This window comes from Leptinotarsa decemlineata, unplaced genomic scaffold, assembly GCF_025532065.1.
Source record: "Leptinotarsa decemlineata unplaced genomic scaffold, Ldec_3_MD MMD2_tig00026330_RagTag_RagTag, whole genome shotgun sequence".
Lineage (NCBI taxonomy): Eukaryota > Metazoa > Arthropoda > Insecta > Coleoptera > Chrysomelidae > Leptinotarsa > Leptinotarsa decemlineata.
Window position 1 is genome coordinate 3,831,359 of NW_027412690.1, and position 20,223 is coordinate 3,851,581.

Below are 20,223 nucleotides of genomic sequence, written 5' to 3' on the forward strand. Positions count from 1 at the left end.
CATCCCACTGAATCAACTGCAAAGAGATTTCATGACTAGCTGGAATTGTAGCTAAAAGGATAAGTGATCAGTTCAAAGGGTAAGGGAGCCAGGCTCCAACCTGACTAAATTCAAGATGACTTCCACCTAAAAGGATAAGGGAGCTGGGCTCCATCCTGATCGAAATGAAGACGCTTGGTCGTGTTTGATCACCGTGTAGAAGTAATCTATACGGTGGTTTGGTCGTGATACTCAGACCACAGTATACTTATATACAGTAGTCCCACTTAGCGTCGGCCCCTTTGATGTTGGTGTCCAGGAGTTTCAGTTTTTACAATGCTGACGTTTTTGACACTGATGACATTTCTCCCTACTACAATCTCAACCAAAGCGTCTAATCACTGCTCAACATAACTATTCATATAAGCTGCTCAAAAAAATACAGTCGATGAAAACCATGTTCGGTACCTGAGAAAATTGTACAAATGATAATTTTGCATTTGTGTAATATTCAAGTAACCCAGATCATTTGGACAATGATGAATTATGTTTCAGTAGATTTTAAAAATTCATGGGATCGGCAGATGTTCATATTAGGATGTGACAAAATATATTTTCATTTCACGGTAGGTTGGGTGAAACCCATTAAATTCGACAACTATGGAAGGGTTGCGTGCCTGTTTTGAACTCGTCGTTTGCGCAGACCTGAGACTGCAACTCCTGGGTCTGCCTATAGAAAATTCAAACAAAAAATCACCCGAAGTGGGATTACTGTATTAGTATACTGTGCTCAGACGGTACACACCGTTCCGAAGAAACCATGTCCGGTACTGATGATGGGACAAACACCCCGAAACCGGTCTATCGGATCGACCAAACGAAATTAATTTCTGCTTTTCATAGTGGGAAATAACTTGCGACGAATCTTTCAAGTTGAAGACGTTACACAGGTGCCTGACGGTTTTACTTCAACTCTGCGTGGCATTAGCTGGGTTAGTTAATTGTGGCAGATACCATGGTCGTACTGTCATCTTCTAGGCACTCCTCAAACTCAAGTTTGAGTAGTGCCTACAAAATGATGACAGTACGACCATCTGTCGAAAGCGCTCGCAGATAATTAATAGAAGATTTTATATCTTCTATTTATTTATTTATATATATATATATATATATATATATATATATATAAATATATATATATATATATAAATATATATATATATATTGATATATAAATATATAAATATATATTGATATATAAATATATATTGATATTCCGGAGAGGTGCATTATGACATGCTCAAGGTTGTTCCTTTCCTCTCATGCAGACCTACGACTTTGTAGGTACGTGTGGCAGATACACAACAAAACAACTAAGCTAGCTAATGCCGCGCAGAGAGTTGAAGTAAAACCATCAGACCCCTGTGCAAAGTCTTCGACTTGGAAGATTCGTCGCAAGTTATTTCGCACTATGAAAAGCAGAAATTAATTTAGTTTGGTCGATTCGACCAAACTGCAGTCTGAGTAGAGCCTTGATGATGATAGCACGACCACCAGTCGAAAGCGCTCGCATATAATAAATAGGAGTTATAAAGCCTCAAATCCTTTTTGTAACCAGTGATATTTCGGCAAACTTCAGGGTTGTAGGGTATTGGTACAGGATACTATGAACATTTTTTAACGCACGGATCACCCGCATTATATAAGAATGCCGTCACCTATACACAGATAATTTCAGATGACCATCTTGAAATTCATTGTCTTCAGTCTTCCTCAGAGCAAGACTTAAGTATAATTACACTTGAAATGTTGACAGTGGCATACGGTGATTGTACTTTGAGACAAAAACATTTTTACAAGTGGTACAAGCTCTTCTCACAAGGTCGAGAAGATCCGACATTTGCTGAAACTGATTTTCATTAAATGATCTGGTTTTTTCTACAGAGCAAAAAGACTTGCAGTTCTGGTGTTCAAATGGCTGGTGAGCGCTGTGATAGATTACTACTTTCTTTTGTTTTGCTTTCAAATTGTTTTCAATAGTGTATCTTAAGACATTGTATAACCTTTCTACTATATAAAAATGAAAGATTTTCATCTGTATTATCGATACGGGGACAAGGTAAGTAAATTTAGATACTCGTTCAAAGCCTGTCGGAATACTTTTCAAGCAACTGTTTTATTAATTTATTTGAAATCACATTTCAAAATAACAAAATACCTCGTCAGCTTCTCAAAACATACACAAAATAACATATGTTCTCTTTATTTGTCTAGGAGTTTCCTTCTCTTCCTATTGATATAGACGGAGTTGAGGTTGAAAATTACCAATAAATTATATTTCCTATACATTTAAAAATACTTGCAATGTAAAAAAAACTATGGAAAGTTTGTCATCTACTTAACGATTGCTGTACCGTCTGTTTTGATGACTTTTCCTGAATCACCTGGAAAATAAGAGATATCAAATTAATAAAAATTCATAAAAGAGAAAATTATATATCAAATCCGAGTTTATTAATTCCATAAATCCCACATAACAGACTTACACAAACAACAAATTTACTAGTTAAAAATACAGGAAGCATGACGTGGAACACAACTGCAAACTCTTCATTTTGTCAATTAAGTTTAGCGTCACACAACTTAGTTCATCTAATCATTCCATGTTAGAGGCTTCAGTGCTCTCAGCATAGGATAACCAATTTTTGAATCCTAATAATGAAATCAATAAAACCCGAAACATTGCCAAGAGAATAGTAGCTTTTTTTACAATTAAATTTATCTGTATCCCAATCAATCAAGAAGTGATGAACTTACTTTCTGAGCCTTCTTGTTCTCCTCCAGAACGACGACGTTTACGAGCTATTCTATCTCGCCTGAATCCTTTTTGTGGAGAAGGTAAGGGGTCCATCCCTAATACCTTGAATAAAAACATAAATAAATACTTTCATTCGTTTGAAGAAAATTTCCAACAGAGTTTTCTGATATTTGAAAAAATCCACAATAGACTAATGCTAGATACACAATTGACAACAGTTCAAACTGTCGATTATAATATTTCTTTAAACTGCGTTTGTATTAACTATTTATTTGAAATTTTAATTAATACTGACTTTTGTTTATTTACTGCATTGCCTATTTTTTACAAAATACTTAATAAATTCAAACATATGTACTGTAGCATTTCTAAATTTATATAAATGAGTTTGCAAGTCTCAAAATTCTACCAATAGGCTCATTCTGACCAGTTGGTATGATAAAAGATTACTTTGATGATTTCTTTATTTCCTGTCGTCTTTCGATTCACATTTAAAGTTATAGGTTCAATTATAATTATTATTTGATTATTATTTTGTAAATTAGTCTCAGTCTTTCTATTCTCGTGCCTTACCTTGTAAATCTGCCTGTAAGCAATTAACCTAAGAGCGTATTGAGCCGAACACGTAAGATCTTCGCGTTGTTGGGCGTTCAACCCAGCCGTAGCATCAGGATTGTCCTTTTCGCAGGGATCAGCCAATCCAGGTCCTCCCGGCAAGAGTAAACCGCTGGCGACAGCCTCCATAACCCTTCGAAGAGCGTCTCCAGGCGAAAGTTGCGCTGACGCAGGCACCGAGGATATAACTTTCTCGGCTAGCAGCTCCATAGCCTACAGAAATGTTAGAATTATTGAATACTAGTAAAAGTATAAAAGCGAAGTGAAAGTAGCTGAGGTAAATCATCTGATGGCAATCAAAATTTATCCAAAACAATCGACAGTGTCAAAATTGTAATTATATGTCAAATTTGAGTAAATTTAATTTATTTTCTTTATTCAATACAAAAACTTTCAAATAGAACATATGCTGGTATAAAGAAGTTAACAAAAATGTTTGAGAAAAAATTAATATCTTGTGTCTGTCATTTATAACACTGTAGGTTTTGGTAGAATATTTTATAGTTTTGGTCTATTTCTTCCAACATTCATTCTAGTAGATTTTGAATGAAAGGCTTTTCAAATCCTTCAGTTCTTTGTCAAAAGGATTTTGGTAACGCACAATTTTGTGTAAATTCATTAATTAATTTACAAATGCTTACTTTCTGCTAACAAATATGATACCAGATATAGAACTCTTATAGGGCCTTTATTTTGCTTATCCAAGAATATCAAATATTTCATATTTTTGTCTATTATTACTTTCGGATCTCAAAAGAGTAGAACTAAAACTTATTGAATTTTGCAAATGGGTGGAAAGTTTTCCGAAAAAAAAAAAAAAAAGGAAAAAAAAAAAAAAAAAAAAAATTGTTCATAAGAGAAGAGTTTTTATATGTATTTAATGGAACATGACCCAATAACAGTAACGAGTCTTAAGAAGTCTTTTAGTAATCTTACATATGTTGATTTATAAGTTATGCTTACCAGCCTTTGACATCTCTATATGATGAAACAAAAATATTTCGTCTCATTCAGATCATTTGTTTTATATAAATATTTTTTTTATTTCAGTATTCAATACAAAAAATTTATTTCTGCAGATATAGAAACTTTTTTGACTGGTATAAATTTTGATTCTTCACATAAGAGAATAAACTCTACTTCGACTTACCCATGAACTGAGTGGTGACCACGTAGGAACTCTTTGACACAAATCCCTCAAAATTCGGATAATAAGTACACAGGAATGTAGACCCAATACTCTAGCCTGAAATCGACATTCAATGAAATAATGGGCGCTAGTTAGTTCTCTTGAGGGTTCTACTATGTTCATTATATACTAATACACCGATTCCAAGATCCATTTTTTTGGAGGTTATAATCAAACTAACAAACAAAAATTACTAAATCACAGAGTTGATACTAATCTCAAAATACAAAACTGAAAGTTGAAATATAAATTTTAGTTTTGAATGAATGTCGTAAACTGTTCCAAGCCAGATTTTTTTTTTTTTTGAAAGAGTAGAACCCCTTCCAAGGACTTAAAACCATCAAGTTTATTTTTGCATGAGATGTGACGTTTTCAATTATGTTTAATACTCAAAAAACAGTGAATTGATGCAGTTAAAAAAACTAATTATTCGAAACAAAAAAGGGAATAGAAGTAAGAAAGTCGAGGATCAGCGAAAAATAAAATTATGAACAAACAAATGCTAGAAATGATAAACTCCGATTCCCTACATGAAACTACGGCTTATAAAAACTCACATCTTCATATAAATTAAAACTACTCTAAAACTAGTCGGTTTCCGTTTCGTGTCATTTTTTTAGTTTCCGCGAAATTCATGATATAAACGACGGACAGAATGAAATGGAAAAAATCCAGAAAGCTGACTTTTGGCAGAGAATATAGAAAGCTGTTCACCATTTTCACTACCTTCTGTTCATAGAACATGTAGATACATTACAGTAGAATCTCACTAATCTGACACTATTAAAAACCAGAGGGTGCCGGATTAATGGAATGTTCGGGTTACTGAATTATAGAGAAAAAACATATTAGATCTTGTGCTTTGGTTTATTTGACATTTTCAACTAGAACTTATTTTCACTTCAAAACAACCTGTAAAGACGTACGCACGTGAACGTGATAAGTTTGAGGTTAGACTGCTAGACGCCACGTGGCGACGGAGCGCCTAGGCGTAGAAGAGTGAGGAAGGGGTTGTTTGACGGTGACGGATTATTGGACGTATCGGTCTTTTGAAGTGCCGGATTAGTGAGATTCTACTGTATAATGAAAACAATGAAAAACACTATTGAAATAAGGACCCTAAACATAAGATCAGACAGAATCAAGTGTGGTTAAAATTAGTAGAATTTAAAATACAGGAATGAAAAAAAATATAGTGGTATTATTCAACAGACAAAAATGAATACTAAAAAAAAACTATATTTAATATGCATACATTGTGTCCAAGTAAATAAGTTTTCTTAGTTACCTATTTCTCACCTTGCATTTTGAAATGTTTTTACCTTCATATACGTTCATTTATAATTTTGGAGGCACACAGAAAGTTTGTCCTAGGTCTAAGCAATAAACAGTACTAGATACTACTAGAATTACACACCCTTTGCTGTCGGTCATGAAATCTTCATTGTATAATGAATAAGAATACAGAAAGTTTCAAATATTTTCATAAATAACTAAAAAAGTTGAAAATTTCTATCTCAGTGTTACTGGTCTAAAGAAACATGATCGTTAACTATGACCAACAGGCATAAATATAATTTATATATATTTGATTGTAGATAATTGAAAACAAAAAAAAATTTTCTCTTTTGTGTGTGTAAATGCATATATATGAACTTGACGTTCGAAGCCACAATAGATCTTGTTTTATATATTATCAATGGTAACGCCACCAAATAAAAAAAGGCTTTGAATGGTTCAGGACATTCCACGTCATTTGGCAGAGTTCTGGACATTTTCTGAATGCTCCAAACTATCACTGAACATACCACAATATTCTAGAATGTTCTGGTATGCTCTCGAATTTCTAGAGGGTACGTCCTTGAGGTAGAAACGGAAAATTTCTTCATAGACGGGGATAGAGGGCTACCACATCATATCACTAGTCATACCTCTTTAACTCGTCATAAATGTGTATTGTATGCCTGATATGATTAAATAATGTCTGTCTGTCTATTTATAATTCTCTGACCTGATTATGAGTCAAATTTTATAATATATATTGATTATTATTTTTATCGTCAGTTGTTAATCACAACAAATGAAGTTTGCTTTGTGTTATAATAGAAACCAGAATAAGTGCTACGATTATCTATTATTTTTTACATGAATTTATTTGAACGCCCAATAGTGATATGAAGAACAAAACTTGTTGAAGAATGTAAGAGTCCTTGATTGCAAAAAGAGATTTCGCATACTTAAGCTAGCGATCGCCAAACCTATCAGTAAACTTTCTTCCAACAACCTTTTATATATCTCTCTGCCAAAGGAAAAACTTTCTTTGGATTCATTTCCACCATTCGTCATAAAACCGAACTTTGTGCTTATACGCATTGTGATAAGAGACACAAACCTGGAACCATTTGGTATGTCTGAGGGCTGCCAGCGCCTGGAGACACTTGCCGCGTGAGAGAACATCCCGGTCGAACCCGCCGCTCGCAGCTTCTAGACATCAAAGAAAGGGTGTTTGACCATCAGTAGCTCACCACCGCCACGCTACCGACATCCCTCGTGTGTCACTCACGGGGAGGAAGGGGTGGCAGCAATGAGCAGGTTAGTTGGTCAAAAATCCTTAGTCCCACACCACCTAAAATCAACCTCTAAAACAGCCATATGGCACAGTACATTTTTTATAAGTATTGGACTGGAATAGACGATTTTGTCCATCCAATTTCATTTCGCAAACATGTCACATTACAGATTAGATGGAAACCAAATGTGGTGTTCCTCGAAGTGGCACATCGGACCCACTGCCATAGACTGTATTGAAATAATCTTCTCGAGTCGTTAGAAATATTGAAAAAATCTGGAAAATTAACGGTAATTGGATGAACATATCAACCACAAACCAAACAATAAATATTGCATTTTATTGTCTGTCAGTGCTGTCCCTGAGAGTCTTCTTATCTTGTAAGTATCAGTCGCCCACGTCTGATAAACTCCATGTTTACAGCGACTGATACACACTGTAGATAAAACTGTAAAAAAGTCCAATATTTATTAGCGAACATCAAGGTTTAAGCTGTATGAAACGAGACATTTAACATTTTATATACAAATACTCAATTGATTGTTGTTTCTCTAAAGTTATATGCGACAAAAAACACTTACGTAGGAAAAAAGAGACATTGGAGCACCTACCAGCTGTCCAAATCTTAAGTATGTTTCAAAAGTTAACTTCTGCCATTTGATTATTTTATATAAAACAGATATTCTAATACTATACAACTAATAAGACATAAAAAACTGATAAGGAATAACCGATAATAGTCAACTCCTAAAAATTTTCAATCTAAAGAGAATTTTTCTTTTCTAAAAAACATTTCTGTTCTTAATCAATTTCAAAGTATCAAATGATCCCATTACTGCTTTAAGATTTCAAGCTGGCTTGTGGAGGTGGTATTGAACTATAATTTATATTTTGCCTTAATTGTTGATTTATAAAGAAAATTTTCCTTTTTTAAAGTAGAATATCTAGGTACATATAAATTATTTCAACTTGATATAGGCGCTGTTGCCAATTGAATTAGAAACAAATCCCTTTAAAAAATCAAAACCCAACATTTGAAACATCAATTTGAACACTTTTCGAAGTGAATTTGAAAAACTCGTGAATTAAACTCAACTTTATTTTGTTCAAACTTGCATTTGCTGTAATAACCCAAATTGAGGAACATTCCCCTTTCTGATAGCTGATTTTTTTTGTTATATTGTCTTGATCTATAATCATGCCATTCAACTTTCAAACATTTATAGTGTAAAATTAAAATTTTTCCAACAAAATCATCAAACCAAATTGTTACTTTCAAAACACAATTTTAGATGCTTTTTAAAAAAAAAATATAAGAACTATCTGCATTTCATTTTGAAATCCCAAAGTAATAATTGGATCACTCTATATCTTCAAAATATCAGAAGGAACAAAAAGTGGGGGTCGCCCCAAAGTTATCTCTCATTTACTAATATAACAAAGTGGGGAGTGGTTAAAGTGACGTGTCACCTACTTTCGTAGACAAAAGCAATATTTGGCCTTTATTTAAAAGAAAAATTCCGAACAAATATACTCATAAAACCAGATTACATTACCAGGCTTTATCCAAATTAATAGTTGCTTTCGGTGATTCAGCCGAAAGAGACCATAAAGACCCGTCATTGAAGAAAACCAGCTTAAACCCTGCACAGTACTGTACACGCACATTCACGCACTTCTCCTCTCAATTAGGTTACCTTGTTGTTCTCTAATGACTGGACTCGTAAACTGCACAAGGACAGTTAGGTTGTCGTCTCCTCCGCCGATGACGAGACCCGCTTCACCAGCGTTAATGGTAACACTGTAGGGACGATCTGGGGCGACCGTTTTTAAAGCGGGTGGCAGCAGCTCGACGACCTTCTTCAGGAGGGTGAGAGTCGGCTTGTCGGCGCACAACACCACCAGTTCTACGTTCGAGTCACCTTGTAGAATAAGACCCTTGGCAAGGTGGCCCACTCTCATAACGCCTTTCAGGATTCTGTTTGTGTCGCGATCTTGTTGGAAAGAAAACCTAGAAAAGACAAGTTTGAATTTGAAATAGCTATTTATACCAGTGAGAGTGGTTTCTAATGAGTTAAGTTTTTGATACCGCAAAAACGGTCTATCATATGCTAATTGAATCTCAGATGTGATATAGAATACCTTTTTGGGGAGCAGTTAATCCAATCCTCTCTTCTGCATTGATATTACAGAAAAGAGGTGTAAGGTATCTGTATAAAGTGAAGCCTGGAGAGTCTTGCACAAAATGTTTTCACTACTGTAAAATCTTAATAGCCATTACCCTGTTTATTTAGCCTTCAGATGGTTTGGCTTGTATAGAAACATAAATTAAAGTTCAACTTTTTTTCTACTGCCTATACTACTCGCATTTCAGTACTAAGAAAATAAAACTGAAGAAAATACTCATCATGCAAAAACGAGGAAAACTATAAAAGAAGAATCCCAATTTGTGAATTTTGAAAATTTGAAAATGTTCATGCTAATTACATAACAAAAATCTCAAAAACACTGCTGATGTAATAGATTTATTTCTCATTAAAGCTTTATACAAAGGTAATACAAAACTTGGACTAAAGTGGAAAAATATATTATTAAAAAATAAAAATGTACATGACATAAAACAGAGAAACTGATTTGCAATCTCAAATGATCATCAGGTATATACACATGATATGAAATTTGAAAAAATATTTACTTTCAAAATTGGTATTTTTTTAGGAATTCTCTTACAGCATGAAAAGCATTTGCGATTAGGTAGTCATTCATTTATTCAATTATATCTAATAAGGGATGTCACTTTTAACGAAAGAATTATTGATAGAAGCTCATCTAGTTCTAAAATTGTATTAAATATGCTAAAATAAACAATACTTAGTTTATCGTTAAACAAATATAATTCCTTATCCTGAAAGTTCAGGAAAGAATATTTTAATTTGGAGTCAGTAAGCTATCATGAATGTTTGAAAAGCGGTAAAATTGTGGTTATTGTTAAAGTTACGTGTGGTAATAAGTCAATTCTAACAATTTTTTATCCGAAAGCGCGTGAATTATTTTTTTACTGAATTTCACTAGTTCGGACTTCCATTGTCTACTATATAAAATGATTTGAAATCCCTGAAACTACTAAAAAAGAAAAATTGAAAATGAATAGCTGAAAATAACAATTATATTAACCAAAATAAACCTGAAATGAAATAATAGTGAAATAAAATACAAGTAAAAATAGAACAAATGAATAAATATAAATGAAGAAATGAAAAAAGAAAATAAAAATAAAAAAATAAAAAGTGGAGAGATTCTAATTGTTCTATTTTTACTTGTATTTTATTTCACTATTATTTCATTTCAGGTTTATTTTGGTTAATATAATTGTTATTTTCAGCTACTCATTTTCAATTCTTCTTTTTTAGTTGTTTCAGGGATTTCAAATCATTTTATATAGTAGACAATGGAAGCCCGAACTAGTGAAATTCACCATGAAACATTGTCAATCACCTTCGAACAAATTTTTTTACTGCTTCACGACACGAACCAATTAATCCAAAACAAGCACTGCTAACATATTCACTGTAATATGTAGCATTCCTATGAATGATGGCTGATTCAATTTCATAACCTAAAAACCAATCTCTCCTGAAAAATATACCCTTCTTCAGTGCTATATCTTGCGGGATCTTTAAAAATTCTCCTGAATAATTCTAAATTAAAAATAAACTGATGGATGTAGCCGTTACTACGTAGTAGGAGATCATCATAAAAAATGAGAAATATTAGTTTACCAATAAAAGTGGTAAAAACATAGAAAGTTTTATTTCTCATTTGAAATTATTTATTCATTTACGGACTTGCCATTATACAATGAACATATAGTGTGATTGAAAAAATAAACAATTGAATAATAATATAGAATACCATAAAAGAAAAAAAAATCAATTAATTATTAATAATAATAATCAGCAGTTTCTTCATAGTAGGTCAATATGTTTAACCTGATTTTTAAAAGAGTACAAGGATGAGTCAAACATTCATTTAGGCCATAGCTAGTAGAATGGTGAGAAACTTTCAACAACTCCGACACTCTGGTTCTTCTTGAATTTACATTAAAGTTAATCCCTTTGTGTTAGAAATGGACAGTTCATATCACCATTTATAACTTTATGAAGAAGTCTTAGATCAATTTCAGCTCGGAGGTGCTCCAAAGTAGATAAATTCAAAAGCAGAATGTCCGAGTACTCATAGTCGGACCTCAGATAACCCAGCTTAAATGCACATGATCTCAGAAATTAGTTTTGTACTTTCTCAATCATACATATATCTGTCTGATATAGAGGACTCCATATCACGCAATTATTTTCCAAGACCGAGTGTACCAAGGAACAGTACAATATTTTAAAGGTATTTATAGAAAATTTATCTGTAGATCGTTGAACAAATCCCAATAATTTGAGTGATTTAGATGTAATGGGATCAATATGACCTTTAAAGGTTACTTTGTTATCAAACAACACTCCCAAGTCCCGAACGCTGTTAGTCGATGTTAGATTAATGTTTTTGATTTTATATGGATATACATATATACAATATGTTTCACAGCTCCCTAATTGGCAACGACAGGTGGTTATACACTTTTAGCCTATTATAATATTTCAATAATACCGTTAGTAAGTAATGGCAGTTTCAAATATTATATTTTATTTTCGATTCTTATAAACATATGAGGTATTCTTAAATCTTTCTTGATTGCTATAACCAACCTGGCAGTCTTCAAGACCAAAAGGGATCAAACCGCCAATATTCTATTGCTTGTAAATATTTGTCAGTGAGCTCTAACAGCTCCTTTTTGTTTAACTAAAACAACTTTTGCTTAAGTTGCTTAGACCATACTTCCCAAAATTCAATTCCATATCATAAATGAAATTCTACGAGTACATAATAAATTTAGCAGTCTTGTATCCCACTTCCTTGGCAATCTTTTTCAAAACAGCATAGGGAAAATAGTTGTTGCATAGTTGTTCTATATATCAATGTTCGAGCATTAAGTTTGTACTTGTAAAAAGTACAATTGTATAATAGAACTAATACTCACAGTTGGTTGTCCCGTCCATCTTCTTTATTAACTTCCGGTTTATCTTCGGCTTTAGTACCAGCATCTGGCTTAACTCCAGCTTTGGCATCTTTCGGTTTACCATCGGCCATCTGGTCGGATACAATTTTGAGCGCCCGTTCTGTGTGAGAAACTATACGTTGTATAGCCTGTAACTCTTCCTCTTTCGGGTAAATCTCCGAATGACGTGCCATAACGTGTTTGTCATCATTGGATTCCTGTCTGCGGGGCATGCCCCCTTCAAAGAACTGAAATTCAAAACAAATGAAAGAATAACTCAAGGCGGGGATTCACTCAACATACCGGTGGCGGCGGTGGGGCTCCAGGAAAAGGTCGACCTCTCGGGTAAGGTCCCATGTTACCATGTGAAACCATTGCCATATACTCTTCTTCGTATCGTCGACGCTCATCCCAATACATATTTTCTGCATTCTCTGCATAATGTCGTCTCGCCCAAAATTCTTCTCTCATTGCCTAAAAAATATCAAGTTTATTGCCTAAGAGTAACTGAAGAGAAGTAACGAAAAAGATAATTGCAAAGACAACTAATTATTCAAAAAAAATTACAAAAGACCCTAAGAGAAAAGTAAAATTATATGAATAAAAAAGGGGGACAATAAGAAAATATCTCAAAGTACTTGAAAAGAATAAAACAAATTGTTGGAAGTAAGTGCTCTTCACAAAACAGTGGACACGTTTGTGGAAAGGTTTTAAAAGTAACGTGAAAAAGGCTGCCAATGAGAGATCAATAAGCCTTCTTAATAAAAATGCAGCCAGTTCTCAAATAGTAGTAGAAAGTCATTACAGGACCAAAAATGCAAAACTGAATAAAGTAACACACATCATAGTGAACGGTAAGAGATAAGCTTGTTAGAGGAAAGAAAATACAAAAAATGCATACAAATAAAAAAAGTATCAACAAAATGTGTACTGTTCGAAATCGCAAAACCAAAATTCATTTCATCTTCAATAAACCTTGGGTGAAGTGTTTCATGGTTCTCTACGACGAGTCTAAAACATCATTGAACATTTAAATGGTTCAACAAAAGGAACAACCGTCGATGTCAGCCAAGATGAGAAAGCAAAACGAGCGCAACTTACGGCTCTACGCATTTTTTCTTCTTGAATCTTCCTCTGCCTAAGGGAAGGTTTGACATCCACCACAAGATCTGGATTTACTTTCTTCTTATACTGCAATCTGTGGCGCCTTCCTTTCATATGCATTTCTTTTGCATTGGGATCATTGAATCTGCATTCACACAACTTACAGTTGAAACTAATAACCTAAAATATATAGAAATTAGCCAATTGTCAAAAACACTGACCGACGATAACTCACAAACTTGCCATCGTCACTCTTGATCTCTTCAATGTAGTCCTGACCAACTGGCTGAATGTCTAGTTCAGGGACGTCATCATCTTCCTCTTTCAGCAAAGAATCACCATTGCCAGAATTGACGCCCAATCCACCAGACTGAATGAAATTTATTTTCGAAGTTGAGGATACAGACTTTTTGGAGCCTCCCACCACCTCGGGCTCTTGAGTCGGAATAGGTTTGCCCAATTTGGTGTGAAGCAGAACTACTTTCTGATGTTTTGCTCCTCGAATGTGGGCAGCATATGCATCGTTACCTGGAACGATTCATTTGTGTGGTTACTGGTTTCACGAGTTTTCACATGTCAAAAAATAAACACCTAGACTTGAGGTAACGATTCATTACATATGCTTCATCAATATCTGATGTGATGAAATACATACTTTTATATACCGTCAGTTAATGTTAACGCTCAGTGAGAGCTTTTGTTTTGATGATACCTTGCACTCAGTACAGAGATATACTAACATTGCAGTCCAAATTCGGTATTTGAGGACGTACCTCTTTTGTTTGACAATTCAATGCAGTTCATCATTCTAAAAATTCACAGATTAGATCTCTACACAAATAGTTGTTTTCAAAACTGATGAACTGGGGCCATTTTACATTTCATATCAAGTAAATTTAAAATAGTCCTGTCTAATGTTAGGCATACTGCAATATTTAAATTGCTGGATACCGGAGTTAGAATATGGAATGTATAATGCAACGTATTTATAATAATTGAAGAGTACTAGCAAATTCCATAAAATTGACTCAAAATCAAAACATGTGTTTATCTTTTACCTTATTTCATAAAAGCCTTTATTCATTGAAAGGTTATGTTGAAGTAGCCACGTCATTTCACTACTTGGTCAATTTATTTCAAATGCAGAAATTGATAACGCATATGCAAAGATCTACTGAACATACTATAGGTAATTTTCAATTTGGAAACTTAATAAAAAGGAAAAAATGTTTTCACTATATCCTCTACTTTCGGCACAGACAAAACTATCAAGAAAATTTTGGCAGCTTCCTAGCGGGAAATTTAATCTACCCCATCTAATTGATCTGGCACTCTACATGGAAATAAAAATCTAGAAGAGTATGGCGTTAGGGATTTTTTTTTCAAATATATGTTGTTCTTAAAATTGAATAATTCAACTGATAAATTTTATTGCAGATATTTTACCTGTACATGTGACATCACACAACTGACATCTGAGAGAATTTCCTGCACGATTTTGACTAGTAACAGCTACAGAGGCGGCCATTTTGGTTGCAGCCTCGCGTTTTTTATGTTTTTGTCCTTCTAAATGTTCTCGGTACGTTTGAGGACCAGCACAACTGAAATTTTGAATAACAAATGAATTAAATATAATTCTTTCCACTAACTAAATAAATCAATAGTAAGGCTCAACTCTTTCGGGTTTTAAAGAGCATTTTGAATAATTATCTAGAAAACTTACAATAATACCATTACCAACTTTTGTAATTTCGTTTTACAACATTTTCTCAGGTGCATACAAAAAAATCAAGTTCCCCGACCAGGCAGATGAACATACATGGTTATATTACTGAAGAGTAAGATCAGAAATTGTAACTAAACTGCTACAAGCAACTATGATTCAATCCAGTAGAATAAAATTTATTTTACTCATTTGTAAATGAAAATAATCAATGATATCCAATTTATTCATTGGTTTTACAGATTACAGTGAAAGTAATATAAAACACGTCACAAATTACATATAGGTTGACATTTCACATTTGAAACTGACAATTTCAAAAATAGAGTAAGTAAATTAAAATATATATAATTGAATGAAAGTATCCAATTAGCTGGAATAGAATTCCTCAATATTATAAAAAAATTTCGACAACAGAAAAGTTTTTAGATGCTTTCTGAATTTGAAGTCAATAGTTTCCTTTTAATCGATATTACCTTATCTTGCAAACATCACAATAGTGCAACTGCTGAGGTTTCGGAGGGGCCTTTGTCCTCATATTCTTGACTGCGAGCGCCCCCTTTTTGTAACCCTGCCACCCGGCTTTCTGTTGTACTCCAGTCTGTTGAGCGACATACATCGTGGCAGCAGAATATAACGCGGCGTCATATCCTGCATACGTCGGTGCAGAATTAATTTCTAGAGAAAGGTAAACTGTACAGATGAAAAACATAAATGTTTGTTGGATATCCACCAAAAAATTTCATTACACTTTTTCTACATTAGTATAAAATGTATCTCTTTATTAGATGAATGGTGGACATCCTATCAGATGCAATTTGCTAATGACCTTAGCAGTGGATTACATTACATGAAAAATTAATGAATAATCGAGAAAAAATCTTACGCTTTGCTTGTGTTGTAGGTTGAGCAGCAATTGTTGTCTGAACGGCAGGCTGGGCATATGTTGTTGGATAGCCTGTAGGATTCGCTTGGTATGTTGCTGTATATTGTGCTGGTTTTGCAGCTGATACAGCAGTCTAAAACAATCATCAACTGTTTAATAAGAGAATGGAGTATTTCGTTGGATTGTTAGTTTTTCAGTTCTCTATGATGAAGATATAACTTTTATTAAGAGTAATGACACATTAACTTAGAAGCCAAAATGATCAAAACAATTTCTGATGCAAAAGAATGGTTTACAGCTGTGATATCATTCAGTAACATTTTCGGAACACTTTTAGCCCACCCGAAAACACTAATTCTTTTGATAATATACACATAATAATTAATACAATGAATTTTTTGTACAATCAACACTTCCAAAAATCAATTTATCTGAAAACTGTAGTTTGAAAATACAAATTGATGGAATATTTGCCCCCATGTGTTACTGTTTATATCATTTACATAATACAGTTGAGAAGTCTGTTCTACCCATCTATTATCATACCCAAATACAGTCCGTTTTTTCAAATGGTATACTAGCCAGAGGCTGCTCACATGAGTGTTAGGCCTCTTTTATGTACGTGCAGTACTGAATAAATGGGAATCGAGGCGCCCCTAGTAGATTTTTCAATTGTTGATGTATTTCAATGAGTTTTTGACATTTTCATTCAATTTTACTTAATTTTTTATAATTAATCAATGAAAAAAATTTGCAGGTAGTGTAAAACTTTAAAAAACTTGGTTATTCAAATACTTACCGCTACCTGTGCCTGAGGTTGTGTCACTCTTTGAGGGTAAGTGGTTGCATATGTAGCAGGTTTGGCAACAGCGGCAGCAGCTGCTGCTGCAGCCTGATCGTATCCAGTGGTATAACCAGTAGCTTGTCCTGTTGGAATAAAAGATCGTATTACTTTGGTAATTTCTGCATGTACAAACATTTACAAAATTTCGTTTTGTTTTTACATATTTTTGACTGCTTCTCGTGGGGAAAATTACTATTTTTCATAGACAAAATGAAACGACAATAATGAAAAATAATGTTTTTCTTTTAAATGTGATCAATGTTTTTTATAGACTGTAGGAGGATCTTTTTTCATTGTCTTGCTCCAAGCACTATTATATTCAAAATAAATTGAACGACATCTTGAAACTGTCCCAACATTAAGGCCATTATTATTGCTAATCTTTATAGGATAAAAATTTTCAAAAAAGTTTGACAGTACAGCTCTTCAAATAATTTACATCTAGAACAAGTTAACTAAAAAGAATAGTTAGGATTGTTATTTCCTTTCATTGAATATTTACTTCTTGGGAAAGATCTCGTGAAAAAAAAAACAACTAAATTCTTAGGTGTTAATATAAAATGTAAAATGTATCCAGCATTAATTTTTCTTTGATTTGTTATTTCCATGGCAATTTGCCTGCGTGATATATTTTAAATATTTCAAATACTTTCTGATAAGTTTCTGTACATGCCCAATCAATTTCAATGAAATCACCAAGTAGTAATATTTCTTTAATTTTTATTGAAGAATTTTCAACTCTGAAGTATAAGGAACAGAATACAATATGTAGATGAAACATACAACTTTCACTTTATTTTTGTGATGAGCAGACAAAAATACTTCAGAGTACATGAAAAAACTTTTTGCAAATAGTGAGGTATCATTGAAATTAAATATAATTTTGAGAATTTTTTTTAATTACCGTATCCATAATCATATGCGGGTGCAGCAGTTGCGTAAGTTCCTTGAGATGCAGCTGCAGCAGCCTGATAGGCTGCGGTATCATATGTGGCCCTTTGGGTACCGTAAGTAGCAGCAGCTGATGCTGGAGTTGCTACCGCATATCCCGCTTGTCCGGTTTGGTAAGCACCAGTAGCAGCCGCACTGAAAATCAATATAAATGTTTCAAAGACACATTCAAAATTCAATTTCAACTTCATTTCGATATTTCAAACATACTCTGTCAAGATAGACAATATTCAACAAATATCGATCAATCACTGTATCGTATGGTTTGAGGAATGTATCTTATTGATAAAGCCTAGGTGTCCAATACTATTACACAAAACAAAATCGATACATATTTTAAAGGTGTAACTGATCGCTTTCTATACTTGAAAGATATTCGAAAGAAACTATTATTGAAAGTCTTAATGGAACTAATAGAACCCAAAACAATGTTTTATCTCAAGGGGGAGATTATTGTAGTCCAATAGTCCTTTATGGACTAAGGAGTTCATGGATCGTATATAGTTCAAACGTGGTACATATAAATTAGTATTCCTCCTAGTGGGGTAATTATGAATTTGGTGACGGAAAATAATAAATTGGTCAAAGTATGAGGGTTCATTACCGGACAGTATTTTGAAGATGAATACCATAGTAGGATAGAACAGACAGTCTTTCACAGAAAGCCAATCCAGAACTTCCAACATTGCTGTAGTTGGCGTATATCTATTAAATTTGAAAATTAGACGCAAGCCTCTATTCTGTAATTTTTGCAATGCAGACAAACAATTTGCATCAAGTTTTGATAGTAAAATAGCACAGTAATCGAAATGGGGTTTAATGATTGATTTGAAAACTGTAATAGAAGTCTGAAACGATAAGCAACTGTTTACATAGCCAAAGAAAAATCATTTTTTAGCAATTGCGAATATAATTGTAATGTTTTTTCATATTCAGTGCTTTTTTGTTGAACAAATACTGACTGTAGTAATTGCTTGGTGATAAATTTTCAGAGCGCAATACCACATCTTGGGTAAGATTCAATTAATGAAAAATCGCAGTTTTTGACAGCCAGTCACTCAGTTATGAAAAAAACAAAACTGTGAAGTATGAAAACAAGACTGTGAAGTAGAAAATAAAACTGCGAAACGTAAAGCGGCTTTAGTGATGAGGATAACAAAGTTATCAATCCATATTTCCAAGAACTCTTCAGATGGGATCACAGTTGATTTCTGGAAAATTTTATTGTTGAAACCTGCAGATCACTTGATAAACTGTTAAGGATTATTCAGTATGTGCAAGTGAATAATCATTTGAAGGATTACCTATTGTACCAGAGTATTTCATTTTATCATATGGGTAACGAGATTTATGCCGTTGAATCAATCGAGAATATTGCAAAAAAATTATACTTTACTATCCTTAGCAATACTTTTTTGTACATTAGTGGAAAAAGAAATAAAAAAATAAAGTTGACATTTTTTTGAGACACCTACAACATATAATGAGCGCCAAATTTCAGCTAGACAGTTACAAAGACTAGGACCTAGAAGAATCGTACTTTTACAGTGAATTCGTTGAATTCAAACGTTTCTAATGAAATCGTGAGTTGAATACACCCTACCTATACTAATCCTGGATACATTATTGATCTCGCAAAATGCCCGGAGTCGTCAAGGACAGCATTAAACATTTAGTTTTTGCCATTCCTTGGCAATTAGCAAAAAAGTATATATTTGAAGTATTGACACGTGTATTGCAAATAATTTCAAATATTCTTTCCTCACCTATATTGTGTTCCCCCGTGAGTAAAGCCAAAATAATTATTCGTAGCCATTATCACATCTACACCAAATAATTGCGCAAACCACTAGAGACATCAGTACATGCGACAATTTCACTAACTAAGATAGGAAACGGAAATAGTTTGGATTCAGATGTTTACCACAGAACACAGAATTCTATGTCTACCATTTAGCAGGGATGTAACATATGAGATGTCAAATATCTAGGACAAGTAGACCGAGTTGGGTTGTGGAAGACGTTTCCCATTTCTTCTAGATCAAATATGATATTAACAACAAAAACCAAATCTAACTTTACATCAAGAACTATTCATGGAGAGAGCCAATTTGATGACGAAATTGTTTCAGTGACGCTAACTTTGTCATCAAATTGGATATACCTTCAAAAAGGTTAAATAACAACATATTTATGATGCACTGTTTGAAAACTTTGGTGTATTAATGAATATTACTGGAGTTTTTTCTCAACACCAAATCGTTATTTTCAACATCTCGACACGTGTTTCGATCACTGTAGTCAAATTATGTTTTGTAGGTACCTATATATATTCAGGATCGCAAATTTTATATTAGTAGTAGTAGTAGTAGTATCTTTATTAATCATTAAAGCAATCTACAGATCTTTGCAGTTGAACACATAAAATGCTTATCGGACTA

General features: G+C 33.4%; 1 protein-coding gene across 2 annotated transcripts; it reads right to left on the reverse strand.

The window, feature by feature from the left end:
• Positions 1 to 2,136: 2,136 nt before the first annotated feature.
• On the reverse strand, positions 2,137 to 19,709 carry LOC111505241 (zinc finger RNA-binding protein). 2 transcript variants are annotated; one of them, XM_074183096.1, is made up of 16 exons: positions 19,549 to 19,709; positions 17,736 to 17,917; positions 16,787 to 16,914; positions 15,988 to 16,120; positions 15,578 to 15,752; positions 14,825 to 14,979; positions 13,614 to 13,906; positions 13,376 to 13,558; positions 12,578 to 12,748; positions 12,257 to 12,522; positions 8,868 to 9,181; positions 6,994 to 7,085; positions 4,563 to 4,658; positions 3,371 to 3,625; positions 2,797 to 2,899; positions 2,137 to 2,423 (listed from the first exon to the last, which is right to left on the reverse strand). In XM_074183096.1, the coding sequence occupies exons 1-16, from the start codon at positions 19,596 to 19,598 to the stop codon at positions 2,374 to 2,376; spliced, it is 2,646 nt and encodes an 881-aa protein (XP_074039197.1). In that variant the 5' UTR covers positions 19,599 to 19,709; the 3' UTR covers positions 2,137 to 2,373. The 2 variants fall into 2 exon arrangements, with proteins under 2 accessions (XP_074039197.1, XP_074039196.1); XM_074183095.1 differs by having other exon boundaries at positions 15,578 to 15,779.
• Between the last annotated feature and the right edge of the window lie 514 nt (positions 19,710 to 20,223).